At 38.4% G+C, this 14,343-nt stretch overlaps 1 protein-coding gene across 20 annotated transcripts in view; it reads right to left on the reverse strand.

Annotated features, from left to right (window-relative positions):
- Positions 1–1,080: 1,080 nt before the first annotated feature.
- Positions 1,081–14,343, reverse strand: part of ESRRG (estrogen related receptor gamma) — a 371,470-nt gene continuing 358,207 nt past the window's right edge. For all 20 annotated transcript variants that reach the window (XM_064709126.1, XM_064709123.1, XM_064709127.1 and 17 more), the window contains one exon: positions 1,081–4,781. In XM_064709126.1, the coding sequence (XP_064565196.1) occupies positions 4,537–4,781 (245 nt within the window). In that variant the 3' untranslated portion in view covers positions 1,081–4,536. The remainder of the gene's footprint in view (positions 4,782–14,343) is intronic.

A 14,343-nucleotide genomic window follows, 5' to 3' on the forward strand; every position in this document is an offset into this window, starting at 1 on the left:
GGCACAGCTCCTGTCCCCATGGCAGACACAGCTCCTGTCCCCATGGCTCACACAGCTCCTGTCCCCATGGCTCACACAGCCCCTGTCCCCATGGCTCACACAGCTCCTGTCCCCATGGCTGGCACAGCTCCTGTCCCTGTGGGTGGCACAGCTCCTGTCCCCATAGCAGACACAGCTCCTGTCCCCATGGCTCACACAGCCCCTGTCCCCATGGCTGGCACAGCTCCTGTCCCCATGGCTCACACCGCTCCTGTCCCACAGCTCCTGTCCCTGTGGGTGACACAGCTCCTGTCCCCGAGCCCCGGTGCCATCAACCGGAGCCTCCCGAGGACGGCAGGAGCGAAGGTGAGAAACACGCTGGTGAACACGACAAAACACTACCAAGATAGGCTAAAAAGCAAGAAAAGCACACATTAGCACTTCTGTGATGGCTCCAGAAGGGTCCCCAGGACAGAGGGGCTGAGCCTGAGCGAGGGGGCTGCAGCCCCTTCATCCACCCCAGTCTGTATCCCTGCTCTGGGGGCTCTTTACTTCCATTCAGTAGCACTGGATCAAATAATACAGGTTTTTTTTTTTTCTTAATTTATTTTTTATTTTTACTCAGAACACATTAAAGGAGGGTCCTGCAGTAGGAAATGAATGATAGACTCAGTTCTTGATGGAGAAAGCAAAAACCTACTTCTATATGATATTAATGTGATCTTAAAATAGTGGGAAAGTTTTCTTTTAAGACATTGACAGAAGGCAATGGTTTTGAGTAATGCAGGTTGATGTGTAGATGCTTTAAGATTAAATAAGTGCTATATAAAGGCCTGCCAGCCTGAATTCTAATGTGCTATGAGACATTTTGCATATTTAAGAGTATGCAAAATGTCTTGTACCACACTGGAATTCATTCTGACAAGGCTTTATATAGCATTTATTTACACTCATATCGTACTTTAAGGGAAAAGTGCAAACGCTGGCTCCGTTTTGAATGGAAGTAACAAAAGGCAACACTAATTGTTCTGTTTTCCTCCTCCAAAAAAGAAAACAAAACCAAAAAAACCCCACAACACAAAAAATAAAATAAAAGCAATCAAAAGTGGAAGCTTGTTTAATATTGCTCTACCATCATCCTGAAAGGCATAATAATTTGAGTTACACATCTGAACTGATTGGAGTTACAGAATCATATCTCCTTTTTGCATTTAACAATATATACAATATAAAATAAATACATTTACACAAATGGACATTGGTTGGAGCACACGGTATGATACACATCACAAAAATATACAGTTGATTGCTATACAGATGTGAAGCCCATCTACAGCTATAGACATGTTTGTTTTCATTTGTTGTTTTCTTTCAGTTTTAACTACTGGCTATTATGCAACTCCTGGATTATTATAAGCAGTTTAATTTTTTTTGTCCTTTTGCGATCTTTGCACGATAAGACTGCCGTAAAATGTTTTCCTAGGCAGGTAAACAGAGACGCTTAAATAATTAAAATACAATCACCAACACCCATTTTCTCTTCTATAAGAAAAATAGCAGTTTTAATTTTTTATATCTTTTTATGTTATCATTTAAATGCAAAATAGTGGAATAAATACAACAATCTGATCTGATTGAAACAAATGTGTAACTTCTGGGAGTTACACAATCATATTGCTTTAAATAAGAAAAAATTAAAAAATGAAGCAAAAATAGAAATTAAATTGTTATGGCTAAAACATACACCCTTTGAAATTTTCCCAACACTTCACATTAAGTAAGTGGTCTTGAAAGAACTCTTCTCCAGCAAGGTTTAAGATGAACAATATTATAAAGCCCGTGCAGTTTTTTTAGCTAAGTTTCAGGTAATGGTTTTACAGTCTTGAGATACTTGTTCTTTTGCAGCTCCAAAAAATTACGGAAAATGAAAACTAAAGTTTGCACCGTGTGCCTTTAACACATCTCCATTTTTTGTGTGTTTTTTTGTATACTTCTAGTTGATTGGCTTTTGACCCTGAAGCCCAAGTTCTTTAATGTGATACAGCAAAAACAATATTTATATTATATATTTATATATATATAGTGTACTTGAACAGTAGCAACTTAAACCCTGCACAAACTTTCTGGAAAATAAACTTTTTTTTTGCACTCTTACATATATAAATAATCTTATAGAATCAGCACCTTTTTCCCAGGAGTTGTATTATTTTTTTTTGACATTTTTTTCAAAAGGGATGTGCCAATTTCTGAACTCCTATCACAGCTATAAATTTCAAGTTATTGACCATCTGAATGAATTGCTAATGATGATTTACCTAGAATCACACTACAGTCACTTCTCTACTGAGAAAACACAATCTACAATATAGTCCCATATAGCTAATGATAGATACACAGTTTTTTTTTCTTTTTCCTAGCATGAGGGCCGAGAGAGCATCGGCCCATTGTTATTTTGTTTAAAGCACACAACGTAGCAATAGTTTTGGAAACTTGTCCGCACCAAAAAAGTTTTGCAACAACACAGAGCGAGTTAATAACAACATCTGAGAGATGAGTGAATAAAAGCTATATTTACAGCATTTAAAAATTAGACTTATCTATAATCTTGAAATATTCAAAGTTTTATTTCTAAGCTATACATTGGTATTCTATAATAAACTGTTACAGAAATTATCCCTTGTTTTGAAAATATTATGATTTCAGTGTGTATCTGTTCATAACGAGTATTTGTTTGGAGTTTCGATCTCTTAATTATTACTAGGAAGAACTTTATTACCGGTAAGGAATAGAATATACTACTGTAATCTCCTGAGGAATTGTACATCCAATATTGTCTCTAATTCTACCCTGTGTCTATAAGCACACACCACAAGAATCCAAACACCACAAGAAGAACAAGACAACAGTCTTTGAATGCAACATAAAAATTCAGAAAAGCACAGCAAACATGAAACATTGAAAAGCTGAACTACATTTCTTTTGTTTGTTAGGATTACAATTTTAATTACATCTGTGTACATAGAATAAGGATGTTCACATAGTACAGGGAGCAGCTACTAACACTGGTACATTGGTATAGCGTTTGATGGAGGTTATTGTTTATTGGTTATTTAGCGACTGTAGTTTTCTGGGGGCATCTAATCGGTTTATACATTAGATTACACCTCGTAACAGTCTTGAAACTGACTGACTTTCATGCTGTGACAATACTGGTTGAAAAGCACATATACTGGTTTAGCTACTTGTTAAGGATCGCCATTTACAAACGAAAATCTAAATCAATAAATAAGGTATAGAAGTGTTAAATTCTTCAATTTGGTCAGAAGTCTACTACTCTGATTTCTTAATTTTGCAAACGGCGGCGTTCGCCTCATCGCCTCTAAGCTACTATTGGCTGGTTACAATTTTGCAAACAGGCAGTAGTGTCTCGTTCATTTGCAAGTGAAGCAGTTAGAAATCACGCGGGACCGGCACGGCCGCCGTCTCCTAACACCGTTACGGGTTGGTATTCCACATGGAGTACTCGCATGGCAGACTACTCGGATATACTGCAGGTGTAATCTAATCCTTTGAGTCAGTGAACATTTAGTTATAAACTGGAGCTCATGTTAAGAAACTGGATGTTTTGGACCAGACTGGCACACAACATAAATTGCATCCGTGATAATATGCACCTTCCCTTCGACTATTGCTTTAGTAAGATAAATTCCCACATTAATAAATGGCTGAAAACTGGTAAAGCTGGTACAAAAAAATCTCCATTAGTAAGAAGAAACAAAACATTTAAAAAAATCTTCCTTCAGGATTCATTTGTCCTTCATTATTGTTCATCATTGTTCAAGCCAGCACAAAAATGCAGTATTTCTTTCTCTTTAGTATTGCATGAATGAATAAAGCTTAAACTATTCCCTGAAAAAGTTACATCGTAGCTAACCTAAGAAATATCTGGAAGACTTGAAAAAACAATTAAGGAATCAAATGGCTGTAACTGATCTAGATGGAAAATGCAATGATAAGAAGCAGCCGATGCATCGTCGCTTTAGTCGTCTAATTAGAGACTGCTCCTATGAAATCTAATACTGCATTCAGTCAGTTCATCGTGTTGTACTGTACTGCTAGGTACGGTGCTTCTCTCTTTGATTCCTTTGTCATTGGGGACATTATGGTTCATAATAAGTTCACTGGCATCCATATTATGGATTTCCATCCTTTGGCAGGCCTGGCTTCCATCTCTCTTCAATTAGAGACCTCTTTTAAAAAGTTCAGCAGCAAAGGAAAAAAAAAGAGGAAAAGGAAAAAAGGAAAGGAAAGAACAGAAAGGAAAAGGGAGAAAAGGAAAAGGAAAAGAAAAAACTGCATCAGAAAGACACAGAAGAAAAAGTTGAAAGCTGCTTCACAGTCTTGCTGCTAAATATCAGTGCAGTCATTTAGTCATTTTTTCCTTAATTAAACACTAAGTTTCTTTGCCATTATTATCCTGTTTATTTTCCCTTTTTTTTTTTCTTTTTTTTTTTTTTTTTTAAAACGTGCATGATGGGGAAGCCCATGATGCTTTAGTCAGACCTTGGCCTCCAGCATTTCCAAAAAAAGTTTGTGCATGGGGACTTTGCCTTCCAGTTTGATGTTGTAGAAATGCTGCACAGCCTTGGTGGAGGTTTGCCTCAGGAGCGGGAGAGTCATCAACATCTTGCCTGCACGCCGAGGATCCTCCATGTGCTGCCCGGCCTCGTAATCCTGCAGAGCCTCGTGTAAGACGTCCTGAAGTTTCTGCACTGCCTCAACATCCTCTATGTGCATTGAGTCTGCAAAACAAAGCAGCAACAGGAGGTTTCAGTCTGGTGCGCCAGAGTTTGATAACGACACTTTCACTGGCTCTGCCCATCCTCTTTCACAAAGAGGGAAGATAATTACCCATTAATTTCTGTACTGACCTCTAGGAAAGTGTATTGAAATGCTGAGGAACTACAAACGTACAATTAACTCTTGGGTACGTAATTCTTCTCCTCATCCTCCTCAAACAAGTGAAACAGTCACCCTCAGTGCTCCCCAAACCATCTGTAGGGTTACTGCTTTGAAGGAATGACAGTGCCAAGGGGCTGAAGGAGTGGAAGCAAGGATAAAGCAAGGATGCCCTACTGTGGAAAAGCTCAGCAAAATTCTGTGTCAGGCTGCCCACTTGGAAGCCATGGACATCACCAGCACTCAGAAATCCTGACTGTGGGATTAGGACCACGGCACCAAAACAAGGGAAATGCTGGTCTGAAGGGATTTCCTGATAGGTTTAGCAAATTTTTTCTCCCTCAGGCATACTCAGACACACAGACAACACTTAGCATGTTCCTGAACAGCTTTTGTTCGGTGAAGCTAACATCTCCTACAAGGTGTAATCCTTCCCTCCCACCCCCACAGACAGAGGTTTATCTTGTTAGTGTTGGGGTTTTGCATTTTTTATAAAAGACTCAAAGCAAACACCTTGCCCTGCACCTTTGCAGGTGAGATGCCTTGGTGGTGTAAGTATTGAGTGACAGCCCAGACGCAACACACACCAGGAACTAAACTAAACTGCTACATGACCTGAAAAGATTAAAGCAATGGAAGTGTGAAATAAAGAGAAAATATCTAACTGAAATAACTGTAAACCCCTCAACTGGATAGATACAGAAAGTGAAGATGTCCCTGAGAACACGCAGTTACTGGACCATGCTGAGATTACTTTGGATGAGCAGCCCTAATTCTCTGACTTTTATGTACTCATAAATGCCAAAGAAACCCTGATGTGGTCCAAAGTGAGGTGAATGCAAGTAAGGAAAAACAGCTGTAGGTGAAAGAGGCCACCAAACAGCCCCTATCAGCCACCAACACTGGGATGGTCAACAGACTTACAGAGCCAATAAAGCACCACATGAAAATACCACTGCTGCAAAGGGGTACAAGCCCCAGGGACAGGCTTGAATGAACCCCTTGTTCACAGACAGAATAACAACTGGGGAGCTGGATGGTGAAGAACCCACTCCCATTACTGCTTCCATGACCTGTAACCAGCAGTCTGATGCTCTGGATCAGTATTTGACAGAGCTGATGTTCTACCCTGTTGATGATTAAACATCAACTTTTGCACGTGCTTCAAATATCTGAATTACATTCAGAAAATTAAGATGCATCTAAGATTCATTTCCTAAAAGCTGACATGCAACTGTTTCCTCAGATAATTAGGCCAGATAGTAAATACCTGTCTGCTTTCAAATACAAAAACGTAAACTGAAACACAAACCAGTAAGTAACAGGTTAACAAAAATGTTCCAGCTCTTATTGTCACAACAAATGTGCAAATTGAAAAGGAAAAAAAAAAAAAATAAAGTTACAGCTCCCGCTCTAAAACAGACACTTAATTATATACAAGTTTGGATCATTTAGCACGTTTTATTGATTCTGATGACAGTTTATCTGTTAATTACACATAATGGAGTCCTATGGGAATTTTACATGTTTAATAATTCTGAGTCTTAGTGAATACATGCTCTAAGAAGCATGCAGCTAAAACATACACTGCTGGGATGTGATGCTGCACATCAAGGTGCACTGTGCTGAAAGTACAGACACAGAAATTTCTCTCAGGGACAAAAAAGGCTGCAACATTTTGAAAAGGATGACAGGCAGATATTACTTCTAGCAAAATTTAGTTCTAATTAATGTGAGACCATTCCCTGAATCCATACATTTTTGATAGTTTTCTAATATGGTAATTCTATTCAGTAATTCTGTGTCAATAGGAGAAAAGCCCTGAATTCTGTGTCCTACAAACAGATGTAATCGATACAGACATGCTAACACACACATACAGACGTGACTGATGTCTTAAGCACAGGGTCCAGCCACCAGGCTTAATTTGGAATGCAATCTCCAAAAACACTGTTGTCTTTACTCCCTAACTCTCTACCAAGTGCTTGGATATTCACTGCTGTGCTACAGAACACACAATCTGCTGCTCCAAGTAATTTTTCCATAAACCAGGTGGTGTTTGTGCACAAAATACACACCTTCTCCTCCTCTCCCCAGATCCACAGTGCCAAGGCTAATTTGCTGGGGAACCAAATAGGAGCATTTTATCTGCAACAAATCCTTGATGAGTCAAAGACTGACTGTTCTCATTATATTTTAGGGTTTTTTTACATCATGTTGCATAAAGGGACAGGTCTTTCTTGAGAATGTGACTACAAAGGTTCAGTTTTTAACCCTTTACAAAACTGGTCTGGTTTTGCCAAGAATCAGTATTTGTAACAGTGACTGTAAGTTTGTAAATAGATGGATGGAGTCCAGACTAAATGTATTTTTCACACAGAGGTGAAATTTGCCTAAGATGTTTAATTCTGCAGTTTGGAGAGCAATTTGGCCTGCAGCATTAGGAATATCTACATATTCCTTATAATGAAAGTGAAAGAGGAGGGAAAAGAAAGGAATCAAAACCTGCCCTGTGACACAGCTACTACATTTGATGCTTTAAAACTCTTCCACTGTGTGGAAAACATCCAAACACAAGGGCTCTTACTCCTCCTCGCAGGGGTGATTGTGTACCATCCCTCTGGTAAACAGGGCAATTATTTACATGAAGAAGAAATAGTAATAAAGCATGTAATGTATTTATTGCTGTCTTTGAAATTAATTTAATATGTGGAAAGAATGTGCCCAGCCAGCTTGCCTCCCCCAAATAAATGGAGGTTCATGGAGCAGTTCAGGAAGCTGTGCCCTGGGGAACAGATTTGGTCACAAGGAATGGGGTAAGAAAAAACAGCAGAGAGGGGCACTTCCAGTGGTGATTAAGACTTCAAACTGTGCTTTTAAAATTGAGATTTAGCTTGAAAGATTTAAAAATTATGTAATCAAATTACTATGATAATTTAACTCCCCATTTACAGAAAAGATTCAAACTCATTTCAGCTGTACTCATTCTAGGGCCTGCCAATGTTTAAATGCAAACTCAATAAATCTGTGCTATTTAATTAGACCATGATTCAGCTTGCAGATTGCTCAGGAAAATATTAATCTCTACAAAAATCCTTCTTCAAGTTTTTGCCTTGCAGTCTGGAACTTCCACTTTATTCCTGATATTAAACGAATGTAGATCTTAATCCCTCAGGTGTAAGCCTTTGAAAATAAGGAAAACGGTTGAAAATGCTGAACTAGCCAAGGGGAAAAGAGGAGGAAAAATAAAAGAGAGAAATCTCTTCAGTAACTACAGACTGGCAGATGTAGAAGTGAATTCAGAGCAGGCTAACTCATTGCTAAATACTGCTCATGTATTGGGATAAACCAAATCCTCAGCGAAGTCATCAAGAACCACCATAATTTAAGGAAACACAGACAATTTGTGTGACAGTCTAGAAATAAAGAAAGAATTCCAAAGAAAATATGAAATTGAACTATAAGTGAGTTTGAACGTTCTTCCTATACCATGAAAAACCTTTTTGTTTATGGGTTGGTTTGGGTTTTTTTTTTTAAGTGGGTTTATAGCCAGTCTGAATAATTCATAGTTACATACCACACAGGTAATATCCAGAGGAAACCTATAGCCAGATGCACCACACTTAAAAACCAGTGCCTGCATAAATTATGAAATTAAACAGGGTAAATTCAAAGTTTCATTTGAAAGACAGCAGAATTTGATGGTAAATGCCCTGCAAAAAACATGATCCCAGGCTGGTGAAACGGAAGACAGACAAACAGAACACTTGTTGATACAAGTGCTGAGTACATGGGATTTCCCTGGCAGGAAGAAGTTGTTCCTGATCAAAGCTGCCATGGGAGAGAGTGAGATCAACAAATGAGGACATGGACTCATTGAGCTCTGCTTGGAGGATCTCACTCTATCCTTGCAAATGCCTTCTTTCACCAGTACAATTTGGGAAAATAGAATTGCACCTCTTCTGTGCAGTTGGCTGATCAGATCATTGCACAGAAATAGGAGAAAACTGGAGACCTCATTCAAGAAAAACACCTTAAGGTCCAGACAGAAACTCAGATTACAATCTACCTCATTTAAAATTCAAGCTTCATCTCAAATGCAGCAAACAAACATCCAGCCACCCAGGAATCAATTAGAACACATCACAGAGGGTGACAACTCGCTAAAAATTGGAAAGCACCTGACCTAAGGGCAAGGAAACCTCTCAAAACCCTGCTCTGAGGAAAGTTAAAGGCTGGTATCTATATATTTTGTATATAACATCACTCAGAAGTGGAAGAAAATCAGAGGTCTTATGTGAAGTGTTTCTTCATGTCAGAAAATTCAGACAGCAAAAAGAAAATAGGACAGTGAATCAAGCAGCAGGGAGCATGCAGCACTGAATACACACATTAAGATGCTAGTAAACCCCATTGGAGAGGTAGGTACCAGTAAGTACTTGAAATACAGCAACTGCTGTGATGTTTCTGATTCCATACAGCTGAGCAGTTCACAAACTCACTCCGGAGAAATCCCTTCAGAAAGCTGTAGGATCCTGGAAGAACTGGATGGGATCAAGATTAAGAACAAAAAGCAAAATGGTTTTGCTTTCTGTAAGGATGAAAAAAATCCTAATCTGTGTTATTTCTCAAATAAAAGAGATTTTTTATCTAGATTGTGCTGCCAATCCAAAAACCCCAAAAAACCCACTGCAGTCTTTATTAATGGGTGAATTGTTCTCAGAACTACAGAACCCCTCCCTCTCCCCCTGAAACACGTGCCAGATTTGCACAAGAATACTAAGGGCTTGCCCACATTGTGTTTCTGTGTATTTTTATGAGAAACACAACATAGTGCCATTTTGAAAAGCATACTGCTTAAGATAGAAGCAACCCATGGAAATGGCCAATTGCAAATCAAACCAGGTTCTTGGTTCCCTCATCCAGCAAGAATTCCTGTCCTTTTTCCATCCAGAGCTGAAATTACCCCAGACACTTACTTTGGTCTTCCCTGTGTTGGGTAAACAAGTATACTTCATTTTGACCTGCCTGTTTATCCTGAGCAGAGCTGTTTGCTGGGATCTGCATGGTTAGGCTAAGAGACAAGCACAGAGGCAAACAGAGTATTTTCCCTGACAAAAGACTATGGGAAAAATGGTCTGACATCTGGAATGTTCTATTGGAAATGGACACTTCAATCGGAATAGATGCTGAAAATGAAAGAGGAATAAATTAAGAATTCCTTGTCCATAGGAATTACAGGCAGTGAAAAGTGAGAACAAAGGCCTGTGTGATTGATTTTAGTGACTGAGGCCTTAGTCTGGATTGCCCTGCTTTGGCCTACTTTTCAGACGAGATAAAAACTGAAGCCTCAAAACAGTTTTTAAAACACAGTAGAAAATGAAGGCATAGTAAGAAAAGGAATTACTTCATAGAACTGGGACTTTATTTCAGGGGCTAACTGGATTAGCAGTGAACTAAAACCACTGGCACAAGGAAGTTAATACATAGTAAACCAGCATTTTCTCTTTTATTCCTGAAATGGCTTACTTTCCACTAGGAGAGGTAGTGAGGACAATAAACACAGGAATATTTGCTGCAAAGCAGAACAAACAGCGCACCATGAACTGGCTCAAGACCCTACACTATAAGGCTAATAAAAGCCTGGAAAAAAGGGAACTCAAATGATAGAGCTGGGGGTGAAACACCAACTAAAAGAAAATATTGAATGAAGACTTCCAAGTACTCTTTATTCACTATAAAAAATTACCACAATTACCATTGAGGGCAGCTAAGTTTGGCCTTGTTTCTTGCCCTTTGTGACTCTCGTGCTACTAACATGTAAATACAATCTGCTTATTCCCTAACTAAGTGAGGAATAGGTCCAAGTTACTCAGTTACTATGAGTAGTTTCCAGAAAAAAAGAAAAAAAAATACAATTAACCACTGATTAAACATTAATTAACCACTGATCAACTCAGCTGCCATTTCCTAATGCCAGAATTAAGCAACTGGTAACAGAGTTATTTATTTTCCCTAAGAATTGTGGGTATCACCTATTTGATTACAAGAAAATGGAATATGACGAATAAACTGCTTGCAAGGAACATGAAAACTCTGACTATGCTGGTGACTTCCTTTTCTAAAAATTTGTTTCTATGGTGTACTGTTCTCTATACAAAATGACATAAAAGAATTAAGACCTTGCTATTTATATTTGTCAAAATAAAGACTGGTAGCAAATGTTTAACACACTGCTATGTGTGTCTGTGTATGTATACATCTATATCTATGTCCAGTCAAGATAGATATGTCTTAATCATGAATTCAAACACCAACAAGATGACTATATAAAACAACATGAAAAACATTATTAGAAATGAAATACAGCATGTTATGACATGCACTGGGAATAAAGATGATGTCCTGTGGTGTAAGTGATTTACTGGGCTCTACCAATTAATTTCTATTATGATAATACCATATAATGGCAATACCCTAGTACTCTGAGTATACTGTGTCTGGAAAGCTAAAAAACTTATAAGAACTTACTAATTTTTTAACAGGATGAGATGATAATGTAACTTTACTGGCACCAGTATTGATCTGCACTTCATTATGCTAAAATGCACAAGCTACTTTGTGGTTCACATGCCTTCAGTATTGAATGGGTGATTTTTTTCTTAATTTTTTTTTTTTTTCATGAGAGTTAATATCAAAGACCAGAAATGTAAAGGTGAGCACAAGTCCTCTTTTCCTTCTTGTGATACATGTGACACAGCCAGTATTAGCATTTAAGATTAAAATTTCAACAGTGCATAAGGCTGTACCTTTAAGTGCCCAGCATCCACATTTGGGTCAGGTTTTTCAAGATGCCAGCAGCCTATTAGGCAGATGCACAGAGATCAGATTTTCAAATGTGCTGACGTATTCTGACACCCCAGTTCCTTGCGTTAGGTCTTAGATGGGAACTGAGCTTCTCTTGTAACTCTGGTCTCAGTTGTGACTCCTAAACTCATCTGCAACATTTGGCCTTGGGGCTCAATTTGGTCCTTACTGATTAGGCAATTTCCAAAAGCTGCTCACCTGCGACTCCCTGCACAGTATTACCCCAATCAATACACGGGAACACGTCCTAGCAGAGCAGAGAGGAGCAGCCCATCCTTTCCGTGCCGGAGCGTTCCCGTGCGCGTGCCTGCACTTGTGCACACTTCGAGCATATTTTGTAAATATTTCACCTTCCCTTACACATGAGGAAGTAATTGGTACATGCATGTTTTGGAAAGCATTCAAAGCTGATTTTCTGCGTGGGTAAACAAAGTGCTCATTGGTGCCAGCTCGCTGTTTGGGCGGTGCGAGGGGGCAGCACGGCCCCGGTGCCTCCTGGCTGCTGCTGCGTACGGAGGGCAGGGAAAGGAGGGAGGAACCCGTGATACCGGCAGGACAAGGGCAATGCCAAGGAAAGAGTGACTTCTCTGAAGAGTAAAGGCTGTGTTAATTACTATCAAATCAATGCAGATGCTTAAATCTAACCTGATAAATTCCATATTTACATATTAAATGTAACTGTTGAAGCCATGCCTGTACAGACTTAACGTATGCACGATGAAATGTCTACACATTTCAGTGCTGTGCTCCCCTATGGGTATTTAAACTTCTCAGAGTCCATATGCACTCAGTTTGGAATGAGTGACAATCTACAACGTAGCCACATCTTGCATTTCTGGAAATTTATGGAGGTTGGTGTGGCATTGCCAGCCCTGCGTGGGGAATATTTGATAGTAGCTGTCAGAGAATCTCCCTGAAAAACTGCTACTCCTCCCCACCTTTTAGGGACCAAATGGCAGGATTATCTCACATCCAGCACTGCACAAATGGGCTCTGTAGACCTAAAGAAAAGTGTGTGTTTCAGTGCTCACACTACTGAGATTTTTTGGCCAAAACCAAGCTTGTGGTATTTATTCAAACAAAATACAATCGATATGAAGACAATCTACAATTTCTTTTTCCTGCCTCCAAACACCAGCAGGGAAAGTACTATGACACTGTATCATAAATCACTAACACAGATACAGAGCTATAAAACCATCTTTGTCAACTGTTTACAGTAGAGCCAACCTGGGCATCTTTCTAGACAGTGTGGATATGGCAAAAATGTCTGAAACACCCAAGATTTCTTATTATACTCTCCACAGCTATAAAAAGGCTAATATATTTTAAACTGAAAAAATAAACAGTGGAAGTAAGCAGAAGTAGCAATAAAAATATATTAAAATGTGAATTGCTACTGGCTGATTTTCTAACGGCATTTTGGTTTTTTATAGAGCTATATTTTCATTAACCAAGTTCCTATTACATGAAAATAATCTATTCTGCTTTTGTCTATTAAAAAAAACCCCAAAATTATTTAAATCAACTTAAATTTTATTTAAATTTTAACAGCATTTGTAAACTGAAACACTAAGGGCCTGATATCCACTGATGGGCTCTAGTTCTGCAGGTGCTATTTTACACCTACAAATTACTGTAGCTGCAGCTGGTAGAAGTTTGGTATCTGCTGCATGCACAACCTGAAACTGAAATCCTGAATGTCAGCATTTGAAACACTGTTGAAGGGGAAGTGGAATGTCTGGGCTACTTTTTAACTCCTCCTTGCAACAGTTTTATTTTAAAACAGCAATTTTATTTCTTTGAAGATGAGGGAAGGAAAGGTTTTCACTTCAATGTGCCCTGAATTTTAGTATGCTGAACTGTATTTATCTCTGACATTATCCTGGTTGTAATTTCCAGCGAAGTTAATGAAGCTACAGATGATTTTGATACACTCTATGCACAGTGTATGACTAAACTTTTTTTTGGCAGCAGTTATTTTTTATTATTACTTAAACACTGCATATATTTCCTTTTTTTTTGGGTGGGAGGGAAAGTGGGAGTGGTATTTAACATCATATCTGTTTATGCTAGTCCTCATCCTTTTCGTCAAATAAACTGCAAAGTATTTCTAATTCAGTATTTTAATTACAGAATTTAAATAAATACAAAAGCCCTTCTCCATTTAGACTCCTAATTGCAGATAACTTTCTTGCTCTGATCATTAAGCATGACCAATTTTGAGAAATAACCTTCCTGGAGCTGCAAAGCATCCTCAAGTGTCTATTTACAATGGTCAAAAATTATAAACAGATCTTCAATTAGGAATAATTTTGATCTTTGAGAGGCATTTCAGTATTTTGTTAAATCTGGAATAAGATAATATTCTAAAATTAAGGACAGAGTTAGTGGGGTGGAGAATATTTTACAAAGAAACTAATAAGCATTTTGGCTTTGCATGTTTTTGAATTATATTTCCAATTAAAAATGCAGAGTGCTAAATCACATTACAAAGATAAATACGAAAGTACAACTTCATTGTTGAAAACAATTTCC

This window comes from Zonotrichia leucophrys, chromosome 3, assembly GCF_028769735.1.
Source record: "Zonotrichia leucophrys gambelii isolate GWCS_2022_RI chromosome 3, RI_Zleu_2.0, whole genome shotgun sequence".
Taxonomy (NCBI): Eukaryota; Metazoa; Chordata; class Aves; order Passeriformes; family Passerellidae; genus Zonotrichia; species Zonotrichia leucophrys.